This window comes from Bubalus bubalis, chromosome 14, assembly GCF_019923935.1.
Source record: "Bubalus bubalis isolate 160015118507 breed Murrah chromosome 14, NDDB_SH_1, whole genome shotgun sequence".
NCBI classification, from domain to species: Eukaryota; Metazoa; Chordata; class Mammalia; order Artiodactyla; family Bovidae; genus Bubalus; species Bubalus bubalis.
In genome coordinates, this window is record NC_059170.1 from 59,576,302 (window position 1) to 59,599,161 (window position 22,860).

Consider the following 22,860-nt stretch of genomic DNA (forward strand, 5'->3'; position numbering starts at 1 on the left):
AAAGCTCAATACAGCAAGTAGCTGAAATTATATTTGGAAAACCAAATTTGGAGAAACAGTTAGAAATTCTCAAAGCAGCAGTTGAAATAACTCACAAAAACAACTTGAAATAAGAAAATTGAATAGACAATAAGGGAACACTCTAGTTTGTTCTTCCTCATAGTCTGATCACATAAATTACTTCATCGTTACTAGTCTCATAATCTCTCTCCAGATTGTTTTAGAGTAAAATCTAAGAATGACAGGGAAAGGAAGGTTTAGTAAACATCTAGCTTAGCTTATATTTATGACAAGATGGAAATCAGAAAAAGGAATCTCGTCAAGTTACAGAAGCCTCATCTCTCCAGGTCAGAACATCCTTAATGTTGAGTTTTCCCCAAGAGGGATTCACTTGGTGTCTCAGATGATAAAGAGTCTGCCTGCAATGCGGGAAACCCACATTCAGTCTCTGGGTTGGGAAGATCCCCTGGAGAAGGAAATCGCAATCCACTCCAGTATTCTTGCCTGGAAAATACCATGGATGGAGGAGCCTGGCAGGCCACAGTCCACGGGGCCGAAAAGAGTCGGACATGCCTGAGTGACTAGCACACACAAACACATTCAAGGGCTGAGTGTCTTTTCAGGCTCTGTGAACCCCCTCAATGAGTTAATGGTACTCTGCTATAGTTTTCAGCTTGCCGTGCTATATGCTGATAAATCCACTCAAGAATTGCTGAAGGAGCTAGCTGGCCAGGGTAGTGTGTCTGTGTACCCACGCACACGCCTATGTGATTCAACTGCAGTTAGAGTTGTTTCGAAAAGACTTCATTTTTCTTTCTTACCCCAACATGCATGAGCTACGCAACCATCATGCCCACCCACCCCCGCCACCACCAACACGTAAACATGACTGTTTGTTGCTGACAGTTTTGAAACAGAGCCGTCATTCAAGAGCGGCAGCTCTGCAGGGCTGCACTGCCCCAGTGGGCCACTTTCTTGGCTGTCACTCACTGGGAAAGCACCTGCTCGTCTCTGTGACTGTCACACAGCATGGGCATGCAGCAGAAACCCCGACCCCCCACCCCCAGCATCAAATTGAGATGTCCAAGCACTGTACGCGGAGCCTGCAGGATTGAGACGCCAGTGTGGCAAAAGGGAGACTGCTGGGAAGGCACCTGCGGTGCCCCAAACAGTGCTTCTCAGCCTTTATTGACTTTGTGTGTGTGTGGGTCACCTGCAGCTCCTGTTAAGATATAGATTCAGACAGGTCTGAGTTGGGGCCGGAGATTCTGCGTTTTCAAAAAGCTCCCAGGTGATGCCGAGGCTCCTGGTCCTTGGACCACGTTTGGAGTAGTGAGGCTCTGGAGAACACCCATTTCCAGAAATGGTTCTTGCACTACTGTTTGGGATTCTGAGGCCTCGGACAGGAATACTGCACATCCTGTGGCTGTTCACAAGAGAAATAGCATGTAAGCCGGCACTTGGAAGTCCTAGCGTCCACTGCATGATAGAAGAATTCTAACTTGACAAGTTCCTTTATAAATTTTAAATCCCAGAGTAACCGTGGATCGCACTGCAGGCTGTCTTGGGCAATAATGTAGCTTTAAATAGCTTTAACTAGTTAACCACCTTTTAATGATCTCCATCCTTCTTAACTTCGGTTTATTAACACAGCTTGTTTTAAAGAAGTCTCGTGGTTTCAGTGAGCCCAAGCCAGTGGTGTGGGCAGATGGTAGGAGAAACACCACCACAAAACCTGCCACTCAGAGTGTAACAGATGACCGCAGCCGCCCAGAACTATCCCTTTGTTCATTTTGCTAATGAGTGTCCTCGTTGCTGTGGGAATCTGAATAGTTAATTACTTGCAGTTCCTGCAGCTGACAGATGGTGGGGACAGAGCTAAAGGTTGACCTCTCAGGAACTGGGGCTGTCCATGGATTTGTGGGAGGGGGGAAACCCTTGAGCTGGAAGTGTTGCCTTGTTTCCTGCTTTTCTAGGAGATTTTTAGAAAACCCATTTAGGTGCTAGCTGCCACCTCTTGTAAATTTTACACTTCATCTGATTATTCAAATAGATCTCGTTTAGTTTATTATAATTGATGCTCATGTAATCCACAATGGATGTTCATTTTCTGCCACTGTTAGGAAATGTACATTTAAGCCAATTAAGGCAAATGCTGCTTGCTTTTTAAAAAGCTTTGTCAGTCTAGAAATTCATTGGTTGATGTTCTCAAGTTGAACCATGTGGGACAAGAAAATAATGACTGGGATTCTTTCTTATTAAGAAAATACTGTTATTAGTTATTAAATTTGTTAGTTCTCATGAGTTAAGAATGAATTGGGCTTAAATAATTTAAGTGGAATGGTGAATCAAAATCATGAAGATTCACAAATGGGCTTAGTGAAAAATTTAACATAATCATTATAAATATTAAGTCTGGTATAACTGACTTCATTAAAAAGTCCCTTGTTGTTTTTCAAGAGTTTATTCATGTACTATAAAACATAATAGCTACATATTTTTCTTTTGAACCATTATAATGACCACAGAGGAAAACTTTTTTTTTTAATAATTTACTTTCAGTTATCTCTAAAGTTAAATAAAAGTGTACTTTCAAAAGGACACTAGTTATATTGGGAGGAATGACTTTTGGGGAGGAATGATTTTGTTTTTAAGAGAAGATTTTATTCTTATGTATTTGCAATCATGGGATTGCTACTAAAAGAGTAGCTTATAATTCATCTGAAAGTTAAAGTTTAAAAGTATTTCTAGTGTCCATATTGATTTTGAACAAAGGCATATAAATACTTCTGTCTCTTTTAATGTAATAATACAATGACTTTCAAGCATGTTCTTTACTAGTTTGAGATTACATAATCAGTTTAATATTTTACCATCATGAAATATAAAGTTCTGCATCAGCTTCTCCAACTCATTACATCTTAATTTTAAAAAGAAGTGAGGCAAGTAAAATCTAGACAGCCATAAGCAAGTATAGTCAGATGTTTTCAATAGCTTTGAAAACAGACGAGAAGAAGAAAAGAAGAGTCGCTGTCCCAATAAGCTTCTATTGCGTAAGAAAAAGCGTCTCCGTAATGGACATGGCAAGATTTAAACAAAAGACGCACATAATAAAAATGTAAATGAGTTTGCTTTACCAAAACTATAACTTTAAAGTCTTTTGTTGTAAGTTATCCTGAAACCTTCTTACAAGGTAATCACTGTTTGCATAGAGATTTAAACCGAAGTCTTCAATAGCATTCAACGCCTGCACAGTCCCAGTGTGACAGGCATGCAAAGCCACGTTAATGTTCAGAATATGAATTGCCTCTGGGTGGCTCCTCCACCGAGCAGAAAACCCAACTGTGTGGATATCCGTGTGCCTGATGGGCTCCATGCGGCTCCCAGCCTGGAAACGTCACCACTTTGACATGCGGTGTGCTCCTCTTGACACTGGCAGCGCTGACACTGGGAAATGCCACAAAGGCAACAAGCCCCCCTCCTTAGCCGTGCACTCTGCCCCCCGCCCCCGCCCGCACCCCCTCTCCCCGGCGCTGCTGCCGGTCCGCGGGCTCCCCAGCCTGCCTGGTTACGGCCGCACTTCAGACGCACACAGAGGGAAGTGTGGGTGGAGGGGCCCCAGCTGCCTCCCCGGACGCAGCCTCCATGATGAATTGACCTGAATGATGAGGGCACACAAACAGTATGATATGCATTATTCCTGTCAATAAACTGTCCCCATGTGCTGTGGTCTTTGTACAGAAGGTACTGCAGCCTTTCTTCCAGCAAGCTCTATTTTACTCTCCTTCCCTTTTTACTATTCATATTATAAGTGTGTAATAGAATTCAGAAAATTATATGATAGCTCTTCTGTATCTGTATTGTCTCGTCTTGCATATTTAAATCCTTGGCTCCCTGCTTAGAAATATGGAATTCTCCCTCTTTTAGGATTCTTTTACCAAAGAGAGCAGCCCTCTGAGAACAACTCTAGAAAAGGAAAATTTGGAGTTCAAAACGGAAAATGAGAGACTGCTTCAAGTCATTTCAGAACTCGAAGAAGAAATCCAGCTCAATGTAAAAGAAAATTCAGTATTAGGTAACATTTTAGAGTCGTTTTTGAGAAAACTCTATACATTGGGCACGTTTATAAAATTCATGGCCACGCTTGTCTTTTTCAAACATGTGTTTGTTACCAAACCATATTTACATTTAAAATATCAGCTTGTTAGCCACTTCTAATTTTCATTCTTTTCTTGGGACAGAAATTGGTCATACTCCCCTAGCCATGCCTTTTTAACTCAGGGTGGCTGTTTTTAAATCCAAGCATTGGCCTTTGAAAAATGTGCTCATCAGTGCTCAATATCACTTAGAAATATTATAAATATTAAACAAATTTCATGTGCTTGATCTAAAACCTAAAATTTCTAACATTTTCATATTTGAGCATATATACTGAAGTGTGCTTTGTGAAGAAACAGAATTGGCCCTTCAGGAAAATATGCTCCTACTTACTACTTTATCTTCAATTTTTGGCACAAATTTTAAGTATAAATTTCCATTTGTTGACCCTATACCCCCTTCTTACATACCATAAACATTGGTAAACATTGCATTTAAATCATTGAAGTTGGATTGCTTTAAAGCATTTACAGGCACTGCTATTATTGTATTTATGGTTGCCCTTGAGTAGGCAATATAAAGTTTGTAGCGAAACATTGATAAGTTTTGCCCTTTGAGTAGACAATATAAAGTTTGTAGCGAAACATTAATAAAATCAGATATGGGGCAGTGTTTCTTGGATATAAGTTATACCATGCCAGCGTAGCTTCATTTCTCTCCTGATGTGGTGTAATAATGCGTCTTCAGGTTTTGGTAGTTCTTACCCAGTCCATAAAGTGCCACCTGCTAAAGCAGTTTGTATTGGCTGCGACTAACAGCAAAAATGTCCCTTGCTAGACTCGATGAAAAGCTTTCAGCCTTCAACCACACTTGGATCTTGAACTTAGTTCTAATCCCTATCTGACCAGCCGTCTGAACAGCAGGAAGAAGGCTGTGAATGTCAAGGGCAGTTGTGAAGGTCATAGTCCTGCTAGGACTTGCGTCCACCATGCCTGCCAGCAGTGTATAGCCTGCCCTGAAGCAGGCAGATTGAATACAGGGCCATAAGCTTGTAATTTCATGGTTGGCCTCTCTCTCCTTTTGTTTACAGAAGATGAAATTATAAGTCTGAAAGAGATGGCAGAAAAGGATCATAAAACTATTCAAAAGGTACTGTAACTTTTTTACATTGATGAATGACTCTTTTCAATGGAAATATCAGCATAATTAATGAAATAACACTATGCCCCCGCCTTGTGATGTCGAGAAAAGTCGATTCCTGTATTTAGTGTTGTTTGGGATGATTTCTCTAGTAATGAGAAAGGATTCCATCTTGAAAATGAACTCATGTTTTCTTTTATTTGGCGTAACCGAGTGTCTACCTTGTTGACTGTAAGGAATTGAAAAATCATATGACACAGGGAGTCCAAAGATATGCTTGTGGAAAAATGATATTAGGAATGGGCAGCCTATTTTCATATCAGATGTTGTTTTATCTCCATTTCTCTGTATGTGAATGAACTGGGTTTGTATTTTGCAGAAAATCTGTATTTAGAGCAGGGAATGCTTTTGATATCATAAAGATCAAGATTTCCTGGGGCATCCGATGTCACAGAACCACGGCAATTCCTGCCCTCCACACCCAGGTCAGGGGCTCCTGCTTTCAGCTTTCTCAGCTCTCAAAACCCTCTTCTGTGATGGTCAGTTTGCACTGCCAAAGGCCCTATAACCCAAAGACAGCGCTGGTGTCTGATCTTTTCCCAGTGCTGAGCACTGGTACACTTAAAAATATTCTTTGAGTGATTTCATAGAATAAGAATGTATCTCTAGATAGAGTTCATAAAATTTACAGATAAAAATGTGAATTTACATCCTCAAATTATTCCAAATAAAGTTTTCCACAAACTGAATCGAGTATCAATTTTTAAATGAAAATTAAAGTTAGATAAAATTAAAAATTTAGTTCCTCAGTCATGATGGCCTCATATCCAGAGCTCATAAAACTTAAGATTCAGATTTCAACCTAGATTTTGCACTTCTGGTATTCTTAGGTTTTATTTTTCATTAAAAAAACTTTTTTACTTTCGGTGGTGCTGTGCACATACAGGATCATAGTCCTCAGACCAAGGATTAAACTCACACCCCTGCAGGGTAAGGGTGGAGTCTTAACCACTCAACCACTAGGGAAGTCCTATTCTTTGGTTTTAGATAAAATTGCTTCCAAGAACTGATTTTTATTTTTTGGCAGCACGGCATGAGATATCTTAGTTCCCCTACCAGGGTTCGAATTTGAGCTCCCTGGATTGGCAGTGTGGAGTCTTAATCACTGGGCTGCCAGGGAAGTCCCAAGAACTATTTTCTAAAGAAATGCACACCGTGATGGGTCCGAGTTGGGAGATGTTTCCTATGATCACTGAATCCATCACAGGTTTTTACAACATAAAGTCATTTTCTGGTGCTTGAGCCTGTTTTCAATGGTGAGGGTACAAGTGCCATTCTTACAGAGATAATGAGAGTATAAGAGACCAGTTCAGCCTTCTTGGCATCAACTTTTAAGGCTAAAAATGAAATCTCAGCTTTTTAGTTTTACTTAATAACCTCCAAGGGCATCATCTCAGTTTATGTAAACATTTCTCCAGTTTCTCAGTCTGTGCTGTCACTGGTAAAGATGAGTCAGACAAGCCTACTCTTCTCTGGGAAAAGTTCAAGGAAATTAAAAAAAAGTCTCACTGTTGAGGCATCAATTAGAAAGAAACACCTTCACTGAGTGGCTGGTCATATTAAACGCTGCCTTCATTCTCTAGAGCTGCACTGCCCAGTGTTAGCCACGTGTGGCTATTGAAAGCCTATGTCTAGTGCAACTGAGAAAATGAATTTTAAATTAGGTTTACTTTTAATTTTTAAATTTCAATATAAAATACTGATATTTGTTTCAGTTAGTGAAAAACTTTTATGTATATTTTGAATAATCTGAGCATGTGAATGTACATTTCTATTTGTAAATTTTATGAAATCTAAATGCAGATCAAGTATCTGCCATAAAATTTTAGCCTTCAAATTGAGATGTGCTCTAAGTGAAAAATACACACTGGATTTCAAAGACTTAGGTGCTGTAAGGAATGTGAAATATTTTGTTAATGATTTTTAATATTGATTATTATATATTTAAGCTATTTTGCATAGCTATTGGTATAAATAAAATATATTATTAAAGTTAATATCACCTTTTTTTACCTTTTTAAGAAAGCTGTTTAAAATTCAGTTATATATATGACACATATTTTTATTTGACAATTTTGTTCTAAACAAATATAGCAAATCTGTAGTGTGTTTGATCATATTTTTTTTCCTGTCTCTCTTCTTTTTTTTCTTTACATACACTAGGCCTCCACACAGATGTTGAATGTAGACATGATTTGTTTTTTTTTTATTATAAATTTATTTATTTTAATCGGAGGGTAATTACTTTACAATATTGTATTGGTTTTGCCATACATCAACATGAATCCGCCACGGGTATACACGTGTTCCCCATCTTGAACCCCCTTCCCACCTCCCTCCCCGTATCATCTCTCTGGGTCATCCCAGTGTACCAGCCCCAAGCATCCTGTATTATGCATCGAACCTGGACTGGTGATTCATTTCATATATGATATTATATGATTTGGTTTTGAGCAGGAAAAATCTAGACCCTTGGGTCTCTGTTCCATTTCTGACACTGTAGTTACTTGGGCCAGTTTCTCATTCTCCTTCTTCCTGAGTCTCACAGACTTACTGTGTGGATAGAATGAGATAATGTACATCAAAAGGCTTTGTCAATTGGAAAGCAGACCAGGAGTTGTTGACCGAAATGAGAGCTAATATTTACTGGTTTGTTTCCAATATCCTTCATCAAATCAATTGATTCAGCAGTGTTCATTAGATGCCTTTTAGTGCCAGGCACTGCTGAGATGCAGAAATTTTATACACACATACACATACACACATACACACACATACACACACACACACAAACACACACACACGGGCTTGTTGTGAAAGAGATCAAGTCTAGAGAGAGACGATAACCATAGGGAGTGTGATGGTGCTGTAATAGACATATGTACATAGGGAAACAATGAAAACTGAGAAGCTGTATTTTCTTGGGCTCCAAAATCACTGCAGATGGTGACTGCAACCGTGAAATTGAAAGAAGCTTGCTCCTTGAAAGAAAAGCTATGACCAACCTAGACAGCATATTAAAAAGCAGAGACATTATTTTGCCGACAAAGGTCCATCTAGTCAAAGCTGTGGTTTTTCCAGTAGTCATGTATGAATGTGAAAGAAAGAAAGAAAGTGCGGTCACTCAGTTGTGTCCGACTCTTTGTGACCCCATGGACTGTAGCCTACCACGCTCTCCGGCCATGGGATTTTCCAGGCAAGAGTATTGGAGCGGGTTGCCATTTCCTTCTCCAGAGGATCTTCCTGACCCCGGGATCGAACCTGGGTTTCCCGCATTGTAGGCAGATGCTTTACTGTCTGAGCCACCAGGGAAGAGTCTTGTATGAATGTGAGAGTTGGACAATAAAGATAGGTGAGCATCAAAGAATTGATGCTTTTGAACTGTGGTGTTGGAGAAGACTCTTGAGAGTCCCTTGGACTGCAAGGAGATCCAACCAGTCAATCCTAAAGGAAATCAGTCCTGAATATTCATTGGAAGGACTGAAGCCGAAACTAAAACTCCAATACTTTGGCCACATGATGCAAAGAACTGACTCATTGGAAAAGACCCTGATGCTGGGAAAGATTGAAGGCGGGAGGAGAAGGGGATGAGAGGATGAGATGGTTGGATGGCATCACCGACTCAATGGACATGAGTTTGAGCATGCTCTGGGAGTTGGTAATGGACAGGGAAGCCTGGCATGCTGCAGTCCATGAGATCCCTAAGAGTTGGACATGCCTGAGTGACTGAACTGAAAATTGACCTGGAAGGTTCTAGAAATACTTTACAAATTTTTCCAGACCTATCTCCTACTCTTTCTCTCGAACTGATTCCAGGTGTTTAGGGTTTCCCTGGTGGTTCACACGGTAAAGAATCTGCCCGCAATGCAGGAGACCTGGGTTTGATCCCTGAGTCAGGAAGATCCCCTGGAGAAGAGAATGGCTACTCACTCCAGTAATCTTGCCTGGAGAATCCCATGGACAGAGGAGCCTGACAGGCTACAGTCCATGGGGTTGCAAAGAGTTGGACACGACTGAAGTAATTTAGCATGCATACATGTAGGAGGGTGGAAGGCTGCATACAGATTATGAATGTGTAAAGTGTAAGTTACCCCCGTGGAACTCTGGTGTGGCTGGAGCAGGAGGTGGGATCTAGTGAGACCATGTGGTGAGATTTGTGTAAGTACAGGAAGAGGGGGGTGTCTGGGGTGTGAGGAAGGAGTAAACAGAAATCAGAAGAGTGTAAAGGAGCAGCTCAGAAGGCTTTGGATAAGCTAGATGTTCGCCTATGCAGCCCTCTCTCTGCTTACAGGCGTGTCTGACTCTTTGTGACTCCATGGACTGTAGCCCACCAAGCTCCTATGTCCATGGGGTTTTCCAGGCAAGAATACTAGAGTGGATTGCCATTTCCTCCTCCAGGAAATCTTCCCAACCCAAGGATCAAACTGGCATCTCCTGTGCCTCCTGCTTGGCAGGCAGATTCTTTTACCACTGAGCTACCCGGGAAGCCTTTCATCCCTGGATACAATTAAAAATGAGTTGAAAATGGGACTGAAACACTGTTAAGATTCAGCAGCTTTTATGTTTAAATTTTAGTAGTTGAATGACAGCTGGATCTGTTTCAGCTGTGGCTACAAGATGAATTTCCTTCTGAGGGGGGACAGACCAGCAGTCAGAGATTATATCCCAGGTGTGGCAGTGTCAGGATACAGGGCAGTGTTGGTTGCTATGGGGATAGTTGGGGGCACAGCCAGCCTGGATCATAAGAGATCAGGGAAGTTCAGAGGAAGGGCATCGAACTGGCCCTCGGAAGAAAGGTTAGAGTTTGCCAGGAAAGGATGAAAAGGAGAGAAGTGGGAAGAGCCAGAACATGTATATGGGAAGGGTACATGACTGATTACGGCGGGAGGATGTGTGGGAACAGGGGTGGCTAGAAGCAGGGCACGTGGCTGAGGATTGTTATGCATTTCGTGGGGAGTGTGAGTTGCCTCCTGAGTGAAAGGGCCATCTTGGACACTCGGGCAGGATGGGATTCGTGTTTCAGAGAAAGGACAAATGGAAGAAAGGAAAACCCAGGGCCAGAGAGACACCAATTAAAAGATTTCTTATATAAACCGGGATAACTTAATAGAAAGTCCTGAAACAGGAAGAAGACAGTGACACGGGGATGAAGAAGGGGGTAGATGAATTCAAGAGATGATTAGGTAATAAAAGCCATGGTCTTTGATAAGATTGAAAGTGGGAGAGATAAAGGAAGAGAAGTGGACGGCTGACACTCAGACGAAAATGAGTACAGTGGTAGAGCAGCAAAGAGTGGATTTCACAGAAACCAAGCAAGAGGCTTGAGAGTCCCTTGGGCTGCAAGGAGATCCAACCAGTCAATCCTAAAGGAAATCAACTCTGAATATTCATTGCAAGGACTGATGCTGAAGTTAAAGTGCCAATACTTTGGCCACCTGATGCGAAGAGCCAACTCATTGGAAAAGGTTCTGATGATGGGAAAAATTGAGGGCAGGAGGAGAAGAGAGTGGCAGAGGATGAGATGGTTGGAGTTGGTGGACATGAATTTGAGCAAACTAAGTAAACTCTGGAAGATAGTGAAGGACAGGGAAGCCTGGCCTGCTGCAATCCATGGGGGTTGCAAAGAGCCGGACACAACTTAGCGACTGAACAACAACAAAGCAAAAGGCTCAAGAAGAGAGGATCCATTCCAGCACTTCCCAGAGGCCAGGTGTGCAAAAGACTAGAAATGAAGGATTGGACAATTAGCTTTGGCAATTAAAACGACCCTGGTAATTCAGTTCCGTTCAGTCACTCAGTTGTGTCCAACTCTTTACAACTCCATGGACTACAGCACACCAGGCCTCCCTGTCCATCATCAACTCCCAGAGTTTGCTCAAACTCATGTCCATTGAGTCAGTGATGCCATCCAACCATCTCATTCTCTGTCGTCCCCTTCTCCTGCCTTAAATCTTTCCCAGCATCAGGGTCCTTTCCAGTTACCCTGGTAATTAATGAGGTCATTTTACTGGAACATGGTAGTAACTGAGGAATGGAGTGAATGCAGACGTGGAGACAGTGTGCATGGGCACCTTTCTAGAAGTTTGATTGTGGATGGCCAAAGAGAGGTCAGAGAGTGGTTGGAGGGGGATGTGGGGTTAAGGAAGGAATTTTTTTAAAGATGAAGCTAGAGCATTTTTAAATGACATCAGTGGAAAGAAGAATGAGTGGGTAAAAATACAATAGAGAGAAGAGATCACTGATAAGAGACCCAAGGAGGTAGGAAGGCTTGGGGCCAGTGGCTTTGGTGTTTGCCAGTAATTGACGCCTGTTGGAAACTTAATGACACTTCTTTTCAGACCAAGGTATAATGACTCAACAAAAAATCTTTTCCTTTCCTTCCATTTCTCATTCCTTTACTTTCTCTAAACCTGCTGTTCAGCCTTTCACATCTTCAACACCAGCACCACCTCCCCTTCTGAGGCTCTCATGTACCCAGACCCAACTTTCCCCAACCCTGCCATTGGAGACAAACAGATCCTTGCTTTTAGGTGACATTGCACGATGGTTATGGGATTTTTAACTCAGATTTTTAACTCACTGCTCCCTCCTTCTACTCTTCCTTTTACTTGGATCTAATTAGCACTCTTTGACAAAAACACATTTTCTTAATTTATTCAAGTACAGTTGGATTGCAATGTTATGTTAGTTTCTGCTCTACAGCAAAGTGATTCATCTATACATATATGTATTCTTTTTCATATTCTTTTCCATTGTGGTTTATTGCAGGATATGGAATATAGTTTCCCATGCTATTCAGTAGGACCTAGTTATCTATCCATTTTATATATAGTCATTCATATCTGTAACCAGCGCCCTTTCTAACCACCCAGTGCCTCTCTTCCCATCATTGCTACTTTCCCCAGTTCCATTCGTCTATGCTCTTCTCTAATTCACAGAGAAACAGTAGACATGTGGACTTTTTCACCTCTGCACTCTCTTGCTCACCCTGTCACTTAGCCTAACCTCTTTTCCTTCTCATCGGAAGAGGGGACCTTCCTCTTTGCCCTGACCCATCCTTCCACTTACTTGCCTGACTCCATCTTCTCCTTCCTTCTCTTCTGAGACCTTTCTTCATCGGTCAAACTCTCTCTCTTTCTCCCTCTCTCATGCCTTTAAGCATCCCCCACTAGCCTATATACACAGCCAAGCCATCATTCTGGGTGGTATTCCTTGACTCTGTTCACCCCTGAAGCCATTACCATTCACTCTTCAAATGTCAACTAAAGTAAACTTGTCTATGTATCAACTGGCCTCTTCTTCACACTGCTGCTGTTGATAAGTTCACAGTGAGATTCATTTTGCCCTCAATCCGTGAGGTCAAGAACTATGTCTTATCCTTTATTACTTTTATATGAGCCCTCAAAAATGTCTGCTGGAAAAAAATAATCCTTACATGTTCCTCTAAGTCAGTGTCAAAACTTGATCTCCTTACTCCTCAAATCTGGACTCAGCTGTGCTTCCCACTTAAATGAATGACATTGACATCTGTCCCAGAGGACCCACTGACAGATCAAGGGTCCTTTTCTGCTTTCTTCTTCTTCTTTTTTTTTTTTTTTTTGGCTGCTCTGTGCGACTTGTGGAAGGGATCCTACTTTCCTGACCAGGGTTTGAACCCGAGGGCCAAGTCTTAACCACTGGACTGCCAGGTAATTTCCATCCACTCTGTCCTTTGTACCTTAAATCTGGTTGGTCACTAGGTCTAGAGACTTTCTTCCCAAAATTTGCCTCTTGTCCCTTTTCTCCACAACAGCGTTGTCACAGGGTTGGTTGCAACCCCATCGTTTGCCCATCTGTATAGACTCCTACTTCATTTTCCTATCTCCACTCTCTTCTCCTTCAAGTCTAGCTTCCACACTGCCGCCATGGTTGTCTAACACCCCAGTCTCACCTACATGCTACAACCTTCAGTGCTTGCTTTCCTATTGTCTTCAACATAACATCAGACTGTCTCAAAATGTTCTACATGATTTTGATGTGCTGGAAGCCACTAGGCCCTTTCACATTTGCTGTCTCAAATTCTTTCCAGAAGAGCTCTTCTAAGGAGGTGTTATTATCCTAATTTTTAGATGAGAAAACAGACTTGAAGCATAGAATTACATAAAAGCAAGAAAACAGACCTGAAGCATAGAATTACTTTACCCACACAGTGTAAGCAGCAGAGCTCTCTTTTGAACCAACTCTCATTCTGTACGTTACACCAGTCTGCCCGCCCCTCCCAATCGAGGTGAGCAAGGCCCCTCGTAATATCACCCTGAATTTCTGTCTCCCTTCATTTCCTGCCATTCTTGTCTATATGCACCCTGGGTCCACAAACACCAAACCTTCCCTGGTTCCTACATTACTTCAGGCTTCGCTGTGGTTACTTTGCTGTCTTTATTACCATTTTCTTGGCCTTTTTCTTTCTCCAACTTGTTGAACTTCTACAGATCCTTCAAGACCTTTGTCAAATAGCCCTTCTGTGCCATTAACACCAGGGAGAACTTATCTGTTTATAATTACAGGATTACCAAGTTATGTGGATGTTTAGGCTTTTTGATTCTGAAGAGTTTATGTATTAACTTTTTTCTTACATATTACAGTCATTTTTTCACATCGTTCTCCTAGCATACTGTAGGTACTTTAGGGAAGGGAATTGTTCTACTTCACTTCTGTACCTCCACAGCCTAACAAAATGTCTGGCATCTTAAAGGTGTTCCATACATGTTTATTAGATTAGTGAATATATGAATTAATTGAATTGAATGGATGTCAGAATGAAGGGTTGAATTTTGTCAGTGTTATATAGCGCACATACACTATCATTTAAAATACTGAGGCAAGTCAAGTTGGTCCAAAGGCCCTACAGTATATACTTTGACGGTTGTTTTCAATTGATATGAATATGGCTTGATATGTATATAAATACAACACCAAAACCTAAAATAAGAGAAATGGTTCATATAAAGGGTAAAGCAAAATTGTTCTTTTTGATAGACAGACTTACTTTATTATATATTAATGTTAAATTTTGGGGGGGGGAGTAGGGTGAGAAAGGTTGTAAATAAATAAACTGGCATTCTCTGTGTTTTGCCTGCTTATATAGTTAAGAAATAATTATATAATAGTATGTTATTATTACATGGTAATCTGTGGCCATTTAATTTTTGCTTTGATCATATTGGGATCCATTTTTCTCACATTTGGAATCAAGATCTTTCACTAAATTTGAAAGGGGAATCTCAGATGTTTTGTTATCTTTAATCAGAATGTAATATTCTTCTCTTTCAGCTAATTGATGGCAGAGACAGATTAATAAGTGAGCTTGAGCTTGAAAAATCATTAGTTCAAGATATGGTAAGGGGATTTACATTATTTCTTAATAAATTTGAATCCAGGAATTTGATCATGAAAGTTTTATAAACTTTATTTTTAACTGTTTGCTGTGAACTTTTTATTTCGCTTTTATCAACAGTCTAAATGCATGCATAGTTATAAACATTTTTAATGATTGTTTTGTAGAAAACAATTGGAATAGTATTATAATAAATATGCTTACTATGTAGAAGAGTCTTATGCAAGAAACAGTATTACAATTTAAAGCAGTGTACAGAATTTTTGTATTTTATTTTAGGGATTAAACAAACAAATATGAGAGCCCAATATTTTGAAGGATTTGCTATTTTTAGTTACAAATTGCCATAAGCGACAACAGAAAACAGCCCAGCCAGATATTTTGGCATTCTGTGTTTGTCTCATAAGAAAACACTGCCTTTTTATGTTCTTTTAAGAGAACTTTCCAGACGGCTGGTCTTTTATTTTATCCGTTGACTACCCACCCCCACCCCCAGGCTCCCCCACCTCACCCCCCACCCAGCCTATGGTGTCTTAACTTTGGCTTTCAAACTGATCACCACTACTATGTCTTTGTTACAGTACACTGCCTGTGTTTATTATAATCAGAAATAAAACACAGCTTGACTTGCGTTCTAAATGTGCTTGAAAAGAATATGATACTGTTTAGAAGAGAAAAGGTTGTTCCTAGGAAATCAGCGCCACTTCAGATATTGAAACGTTCCCTTTTCTACAGCTTGTCACACTTTGTGCCAAGTCATGACTGTTTCCCTAACTCGGTTTTGTTGCTCTCAGCACCATGTGTTTTGGGTGCCTTGTCATAGAAATTAATGCGAAACAATGCTCTGGGATTACAATAAAGCCTTCTATGAAACCAACTTGGGAATGCAGGCAAGGAAAAAAATAATTATGGCTAGTAATCTACAGAAACCATGTGTTAACAAGTGTGTTGGTTTGAACTCTTTACTGTTTTTCTAAAATTTTTATTTTGTTTTGGGGTATAGCCGATTAACAAATAATGCTGTGATAGTTTCAGGAGAACAGCAAAGGGACTCAGCCCTACATATACCTGTATCCTTTCTCCCCCGAAACCTCCTTCCATCCAGGCTGCCACATAACATTGAGCATTCCATGTGCTCTACAGTAGGTCCTTGTTGCTTATCCATTTTAAATATAGATGTGTGAACTCTTTGCTTTTAAATACCTGGTATATAAAAATCATCTCCATGAATTGAATATACTTGGTCAATTTCTGCCTCACCCTCTTCTTCTTCTGTCATTCGCCCCACCCCAAGTCCCAGAGTTGGTTCTGAAAACAACCAACTGAATGTGTACATTGTCATTAAAATGGAAAATGGGAAGCAAATGTTAAACTGTCAGTCTGTTAGCAGAAGTAGAGAAGAAACTGAACTACTTCATCAGTGAGTTCGGGCCTATGCTAGGAACAGACCCGACAGTTTGTGAATTACTTGGCCTCTTTATTTGAACTGTAAGTGGTTAACCAGTGCCATTATATTGCCCTCGGGGGAACCAACTGTTTTATTTTGTTGTTTAGAAGTTTAGAAATTGAGCACCATGCTTGTTGCCAAGCAGCAAGATTTTGCATTGCAAACCTCATGACAGCACAAGAACCTCCAGTATGTTCAGAACTGGTCTGGAGGGTCATTTTTTTCAGTAGAGTGAGTGCACTTCTCATGATCGGGTTTCCATGGCATACCTTTGGGCCCAACAAGGTCACTATTTGACACTCCCTCCCCTGCACCAAGGGATTCTGTTATTCGCTTCGAGGGAGACCGGCTTTGTGGCTATCTGAACTTTGTTGCTACCATGCTTCCCCTGCCCACCTCCCCCAGAAATGGAGATTTGCAATGGGGGCCAGATGGAGGAGTGGGAGAAGGTAGAGTTGACCAGAGTCGCTTTGCAAAAATTAAAAGACTTTCACCCTCCCTGGTCTGTTACTGTTTTCAATACAGTTTATGTTCTGACCTTTTAAGAGCCTAGTTTAAAAGTCAAGGAGCTTGCAGTAAAAAGGCAGGATCGGTAAGTATAGGTAAGCAATAAAGTATGGATGATATACCCTTGGATTAGCTTTAGAAGAAGAATATGAAATAGTTTTGAATCTTTCTATGATTCCTGTGCTCTGTGGTTTTTATTTATCCTTGTTTTGTTCCAATAGAGATATAATTGCCATTTAACATAATATTGGTTTCAGGAATACAGCATAATGATTTGATATATGCATATATTGTAAAATCATCAGCACCAGAAGTCTATTTAGTTAATATCCATCATCACATAAACTTATACCAGTTTTTTTCTTGTGGTGAGAACTTAATTTATTCTCTTAGCAACTTTCAAATATACAACATAGTATTGTTAACTAGAATCACCATGCTGTACATTACATCCCCAGGATTTATTTATCTTATAACTGGAAGTTTGTACCTTTTGAACTCCCTCACTCATTTTTTCCTCCACCTCAGGCAACCACCAATCTGTTCTCTCTATGAGTTTGGCTTTTTTTGTTGTTATTATCTATGTTTTTTAAGGTTCCACATATAAGTGAGATCATGCAGTATTTGTCTTTCTCTCTCTGATTTATTTCACTCAGCAAAATCCCCTCCAGGTCCAGCCATAGTGTCTCAAATGGCAAGATTGCTTTCTTTTTATGGCAGCATAATATTCTGTTATGTAAATATACCATATCTTCTTTATCTGTTCATCCATTGACAGACTCTTAGGTTGCTTCTGTGTCTTGGCTACTGTAAATAACAGTGAACGTGGACTGCATATATCTTTTTAAGATAGTGTTTTAATTTCTCTGGATAAATATACAGAAGTGGAAATGCTGGATCATATGGTAGTTCTATTTTTAATTTTTTTGAGAAACACCTCTGTATTGTTTCACATAGCAGCTGCAGTAATTTACATTCCACCAACAAGTGCACAAGAGTTCCCTTTTCTCCACATCCTTGCCAACACTTGTTATCTCTTGTCTTTTTGGTGACAACCATTCTAATAAGAGGGAGATGATCTCTCATTGTGGTTTCAATTCGTATTTTCTTGATGATTAGTGATGCTGAGCACCTTTTCATGTATCTGTTGACTATTTGAATATCTTCTTTGGAAAAATATCTACCCAGATCATCTGCCCATTTTTTAATTAGATTATTTGGGGTTTTGCTATTGAGTTGTATGAGATCATTTTGTATGGTGAATATTAACCTCTTGTCACATATATGATTTGATATATTTTCTCCCATTCTGTAGTTTGCCTTTTCATTTTGTTGGTTGTTTCTTTTGCTGTGCCAAAGTTTTTTAGTTCAATGTAGTCCCAAATTGCTTATTTTTTCACTTGTACTTTAGAAGTCATATTTTAAAAAACACCATTGCCAAGAGCTATGGCAAGAAGCTTTTCCCCTATATTTTCTTCTAGTTTTATGTTTTCCCGTCTTACATTTAAGTCTTCATCCATTCTGGGTTAATTTTGTGAGTGGTATAAGATAGACGTCTAGTTCTCTCCTTTTATATGTGACTATTCAGTTTTCCCAGCACCATTTATTGAAGAGATTGCCTTTTCTCCATGGAATTTCTTGGCTGCCTCATCAAGTATTAGTTGACCATATTCTTGATTCTGTTCCATTCTGTCTCTGTTTTTAATCCTACTACCATACTGTTTTGACTCTATAGCTTTATAATATAGTTTGAAATCAGGAGGTATGATTCCTCTAGATTTGCTCTTCTTTCTTAGGATTGCTTTGATTTGGGGGGTACTTTGTGGCTCCATATAAATTTTATGATTGTTCTTTATATTTATGTAAAAAGTGCCGTTGAAATCTTGATAGAGATTATATTGAATATGTAGATGGCTTTGAGTAGTATGGGCATTTTAACAACATTAATTCTTACAGTCCATGAACATGAAGTTTTTTTCCCTTTACTTGTATGCTCTTTGATTTCTTTCATCAATGTCTTGTAGCTTTCACTCCCTTGGTTACATTTATTCCTAAATATTTTACTGCCTTTGGTGATATTATAAATGAGATGCCTTTCTTTTTACTCTCACAGATAATTCGTTGTTCATGAATAGAAATGCTACTGATTTTTATATGTAGATTTTGTATATTTAACTGTCATTTATCCTGAAGCTAACAAAAAGAAGGTCCCTATCAGAAAACTACCATAATTGAACTCTTACCCTTAGCTAATTTTCCATCTGTTTCATCTCAGTGCACCTTATTTCTAGGAAACAATGCAGACTTCAGATAGAAAGGAATTATGATGTTAGGGCACAGCACTGACTTATCTCTGCAGTGGCCTTGATCTCATACTCGGTTCCTTGTTGCCCAAGTTCCCTCTGAGACACGCTTCAAATCTGTCTGTTACATGTAACATGCCAGTGTTTGGCCATTTAGCTGGAAAAGTCATATTTTGGTAACCCAATCATTTACTCATAAAATACATGTTTGATTTTCTGTGCCTAGGAGCCATCACAGATTTCCAATGGAAATAGATGAGTCCTTGACCCAAGGGGAGGATCTTTAGTGGTTATCTTATGTCCCACCATGGTATGTTGATTGTGGGGTCAGATAACTTGTATCTTTAATTGCTGGGTCTTCCGATCAAGATAAAGTTACTCAAGGAGCTTCATCTGCACTTGAACCTAATTTATTTAATGAGATCTTGACCTCAAGCAGATGCTCTCAGAGGATGAGATTTTTTGAGGCCTTGAATGAGGATGAATGTATTTTGCATATGGTAAAAATGGAAAATGTTGGAGCCAGAGGGCAAATTTATATATATAAAGCATTTGAGAAAGTCCAATATACATTTATGATAAAAGCTCTCAGCAAACTGGGAATAGAAGGAAACCTTCTAAAGTTGATCATGAATACCTATGAAACATAACTGTTAGTATATTTCATGAAAGGCAATGTTTTAAGTCTAAGGTGAGAAATGAGACAAGACTGTTCTTATAACTTCCATTAGACATTGTTATTTAGGTCCTAGCTGGTACAATATTCAAGAAAAAGAAATAAATGGCATACAGATTGGAAAGGAAAAAGTATAACTGTTTTTATTCCCAGATAACCACAATAATTTATATAGGAAGTCCTAAGGAATCTACAAAAACCTACTAAAATTATAAAGTAAATTTAGCAAGAATGCAAAGATCAAAATAATGTGTTTCTATACACTAGCAATGAACAATCAAAAACTGAAACTTTAAAAAACTTGATTTACAATAGCATAAAAATATGAAATAGTTATGGATAAATTTGATTGATTATGTACAAAATCATATGAAATACTGAAGTTAAAGACTTAAATAGATGGAGAAACATACCATGTTCATGATTCAGAAGATCCATGTTGTTTAACTGTTATCTCTGAATTGGTTTGTATATACAAGCCTAATCAAAATCCCAGTTGGCCTTTTTTTTTTTTTAAATCAACAGTCTCCCGAAAAATGTATGTGGAAATTCATGGACCTTGGTTAGCTAAAATGATTTTGAAAAAGAGCACAGCTAGAGAAAGAACTCCCATAACCTGATTTTAAGACTTACTGTAAAGACACACTAGTCAAGATAACATACTACTAGTATATGGATAAACATATAGATTGATGGAATAGAATAGAAAGCCAAGAAATAGACTCTTTGGGTCCTATATGATGAACTGATATCTAACAAAAGTACCAAGACAACTCAAGCAGGAAAGGATAGTCTTTTCAACAAGTGATGCCAGTATAATTGGATAGTTCTAGGCAAAAAATGAACCTTAATGCTTACTTCACATCTCATATAAAAATTTACTTGAGATGATTCATGAGCATAAATGTAATAGTTAAAGCCACAAATTAATAGAACAAGGCCAAGTAGGGATCTTAGTGATATCAAATTTGGCAGAGATTTCTTTAAATACTGTAAGCTGCATTTTATCAAAATTAAAAATTTTTGCTCTTCCAAATATTGAAAGAAAACAGAAAAGATGAGCTACAGAGTTGGATTATCTTAGCAATAGTTTTCGCCAAACTGATCTCTATATGCAATAAAATTCCAGCCAAAATTACTATAAGGCTTTTCATGGAATTGACAGGCCTATTTTAAAATTAGTATGGAAGGGACTTCCCTGACCTGCCAATGCAGGGGACATAGGTTCAATCTCTGGTCCAGGAAGATCCCACATGCCATGTAGCAACCAAGCCCATGCACCACAACTCGAGAGCCCAGGAGCTGCAACTGCTGAAGCCTGCACACCTTGAGCCAGAACTCTGCAACGAGAGAAGCCACCACAGGAGAAACCCACGCACTGCAGCTAGCTCCTGCTTGCCGCAACTAGAGAAAGCCCTCAAGAAGCAATGAAGACCTAGCATAGCCAAAAATAAATAATAAATACAATTTTAAAAAATGAAATTAATATGGAAGAACAAGGGTCAAGAATAGCTAAGAAACAAGGTGAAATAATGACATGATGGAGTAGGGAGAGACTTCTGTGAGTTATTAATATAAATTTAAGGTAATTAAGACATCATGGTCCTGGGACATGGACAGAGCTTTAGGAGGAAATTGAGAAACCAGTAGCAGAACCAGACATACATAAATACTCAGTATCTGTCAGTACCACAGATCAATGCAAATAGGGTTGAATTTTCAATAAAGATGCTTGACAATTGATTAAACAGTTGCCTAAAATAAAATTGGCTCCCTACCTCATACCATGCATATCCATTTTGTATGAATTAAGGATTCAAATATAAAGGGAAATTTTCTTTTAATTTTAGAGGAAAATTGTGTAAGCTCAAAGTAGAAATTATTGCCTAAACAAGGCACAAAATAAATAAGGTGTAAATGGAAAATTTAAAGTTTCAGGGACTTCCCTGGTGGTCCAGTGGCTAGGACTCCACACTTCCAATGAAGGGACCTGAGTTCAACCCCTAATCAGGGAACTAGACCCTACATGCCACAACTAAAGATCTCATGTGCCCCTATTAAGACCTGGTGCAGCCAAATAAATTGATTTAAAAAAATCAACCCCATGAAAATTAAGGGCCCCTTTTCATCAGAAGACGTCTCAAAGAAAATTTAAAGATCTAGCCACAAATTTGCAAAAATATTCACACCATTTATGTATTCACAAAGCTGTTTTCAAGAAAAACGGACAATGTCCTTCAACAGACATGTGAATAACTGCTTTAAATCAATAAGGAAAAGACCACCCAATAGAAATCTGGGCTGAAGTTTTTAACAGGCCCTTCACCAAAGAAGAAACCCAGTGACCAATGAACATTGACTGAAAATGTGCTTGGTTTCATGAATGATATAACAGTACCAAGTGTTGTTAAGTATGTAGAGTAAAGAATTCTCATAAACTGCTGCGGAATATGTATGTTGTTACAGAAACTTTGGAAAACAAATTTGAGTTATCTGCTAAAGCTGATCATTCTCTTAAAATATGCCTGAAAGTTCTGTTCCTAGGCATATAACATCACCAAGGAGATCCTAGCACACGTGCCTGGGGGAACAGGCTCAAGAATATTTAAAGCCATATTATATAGAAAAGAAGAAACCTGAGATTTCCCAAATGTTCATTGACAGGGAATGGATAAATACATTATGCTGTCCTCATATTCTTGAATAGTATATAGCAGTGAATATGAATGAACTGCTTCCAGTATCAACATGGATTAATCTCAGAAACTATGAAGTGAACACATTAAGGGAGAACACATAAATTATGATTTTTAAAAAAAAGTTGAAAAGTAAGCAAAACTAAATGTGTATATTGTTTAAGGATACCAATGGGATGAAGTGGTAAGTCTATAAACCTGACAAAAAATTAATCAAGAAAATAAAAGGGAATTCTAAGCACAAAATTCAGAAAAATGGTTTCCTGGTTTGGAGTTGGTTATAGGATCGTGACAGTTATACAGGGAGCTTTAAGACTATGGCTGTTGTTCTCTTTCTCAAGTCAGATGGTCATATTAATTTTACTTCTATCTGCACTGCATACATTTTTGGTATATATAATTTTTTTAATTGAAGCATTTTAGAAACTCATTTTCTGCTAGAACCTAAATGCTTGAAGGCAAGGTTTGTGTGTATGCTAAGTCACTTCATTTGTGTCTGACTCTTTGAGAATCCCCTGGACTGTAGCCAGCAAGCCTCCTCTGTATTATTTGTTCTAAGA

At 39.1% G+C, this 22,860-nt stretch overlaps 1 protein-coding gene across 1 annotated transcript in view; it reads left to right on the forward strand.

Moving 5' to 3' along the window:
* The window catches only part of C14H10orf67 (chromosome 14 C10orf67 homolog), a 101,753-nt gene that overhangs the window by 40,331 nt on the left and 38,562 nt on the right, over nt 1–22,860 (forward strand). The window contains exons 6-8 of the mRNA XM_006079980.4: nt 3,928–4,075; nt 5,189–5,247; nt 14,608–14,673. Coding sequence (XP_006080042.3) covers nt 3,928–4,075; nt 5,189–5,247; nt 14,608–14,673 — 273 coding nt within the window. The remainder of the gene's footprint in view (nt 1–3,927; nt 4,076–5,188; nt 5,248–14,607; nt 14,674–22,860) is intronic.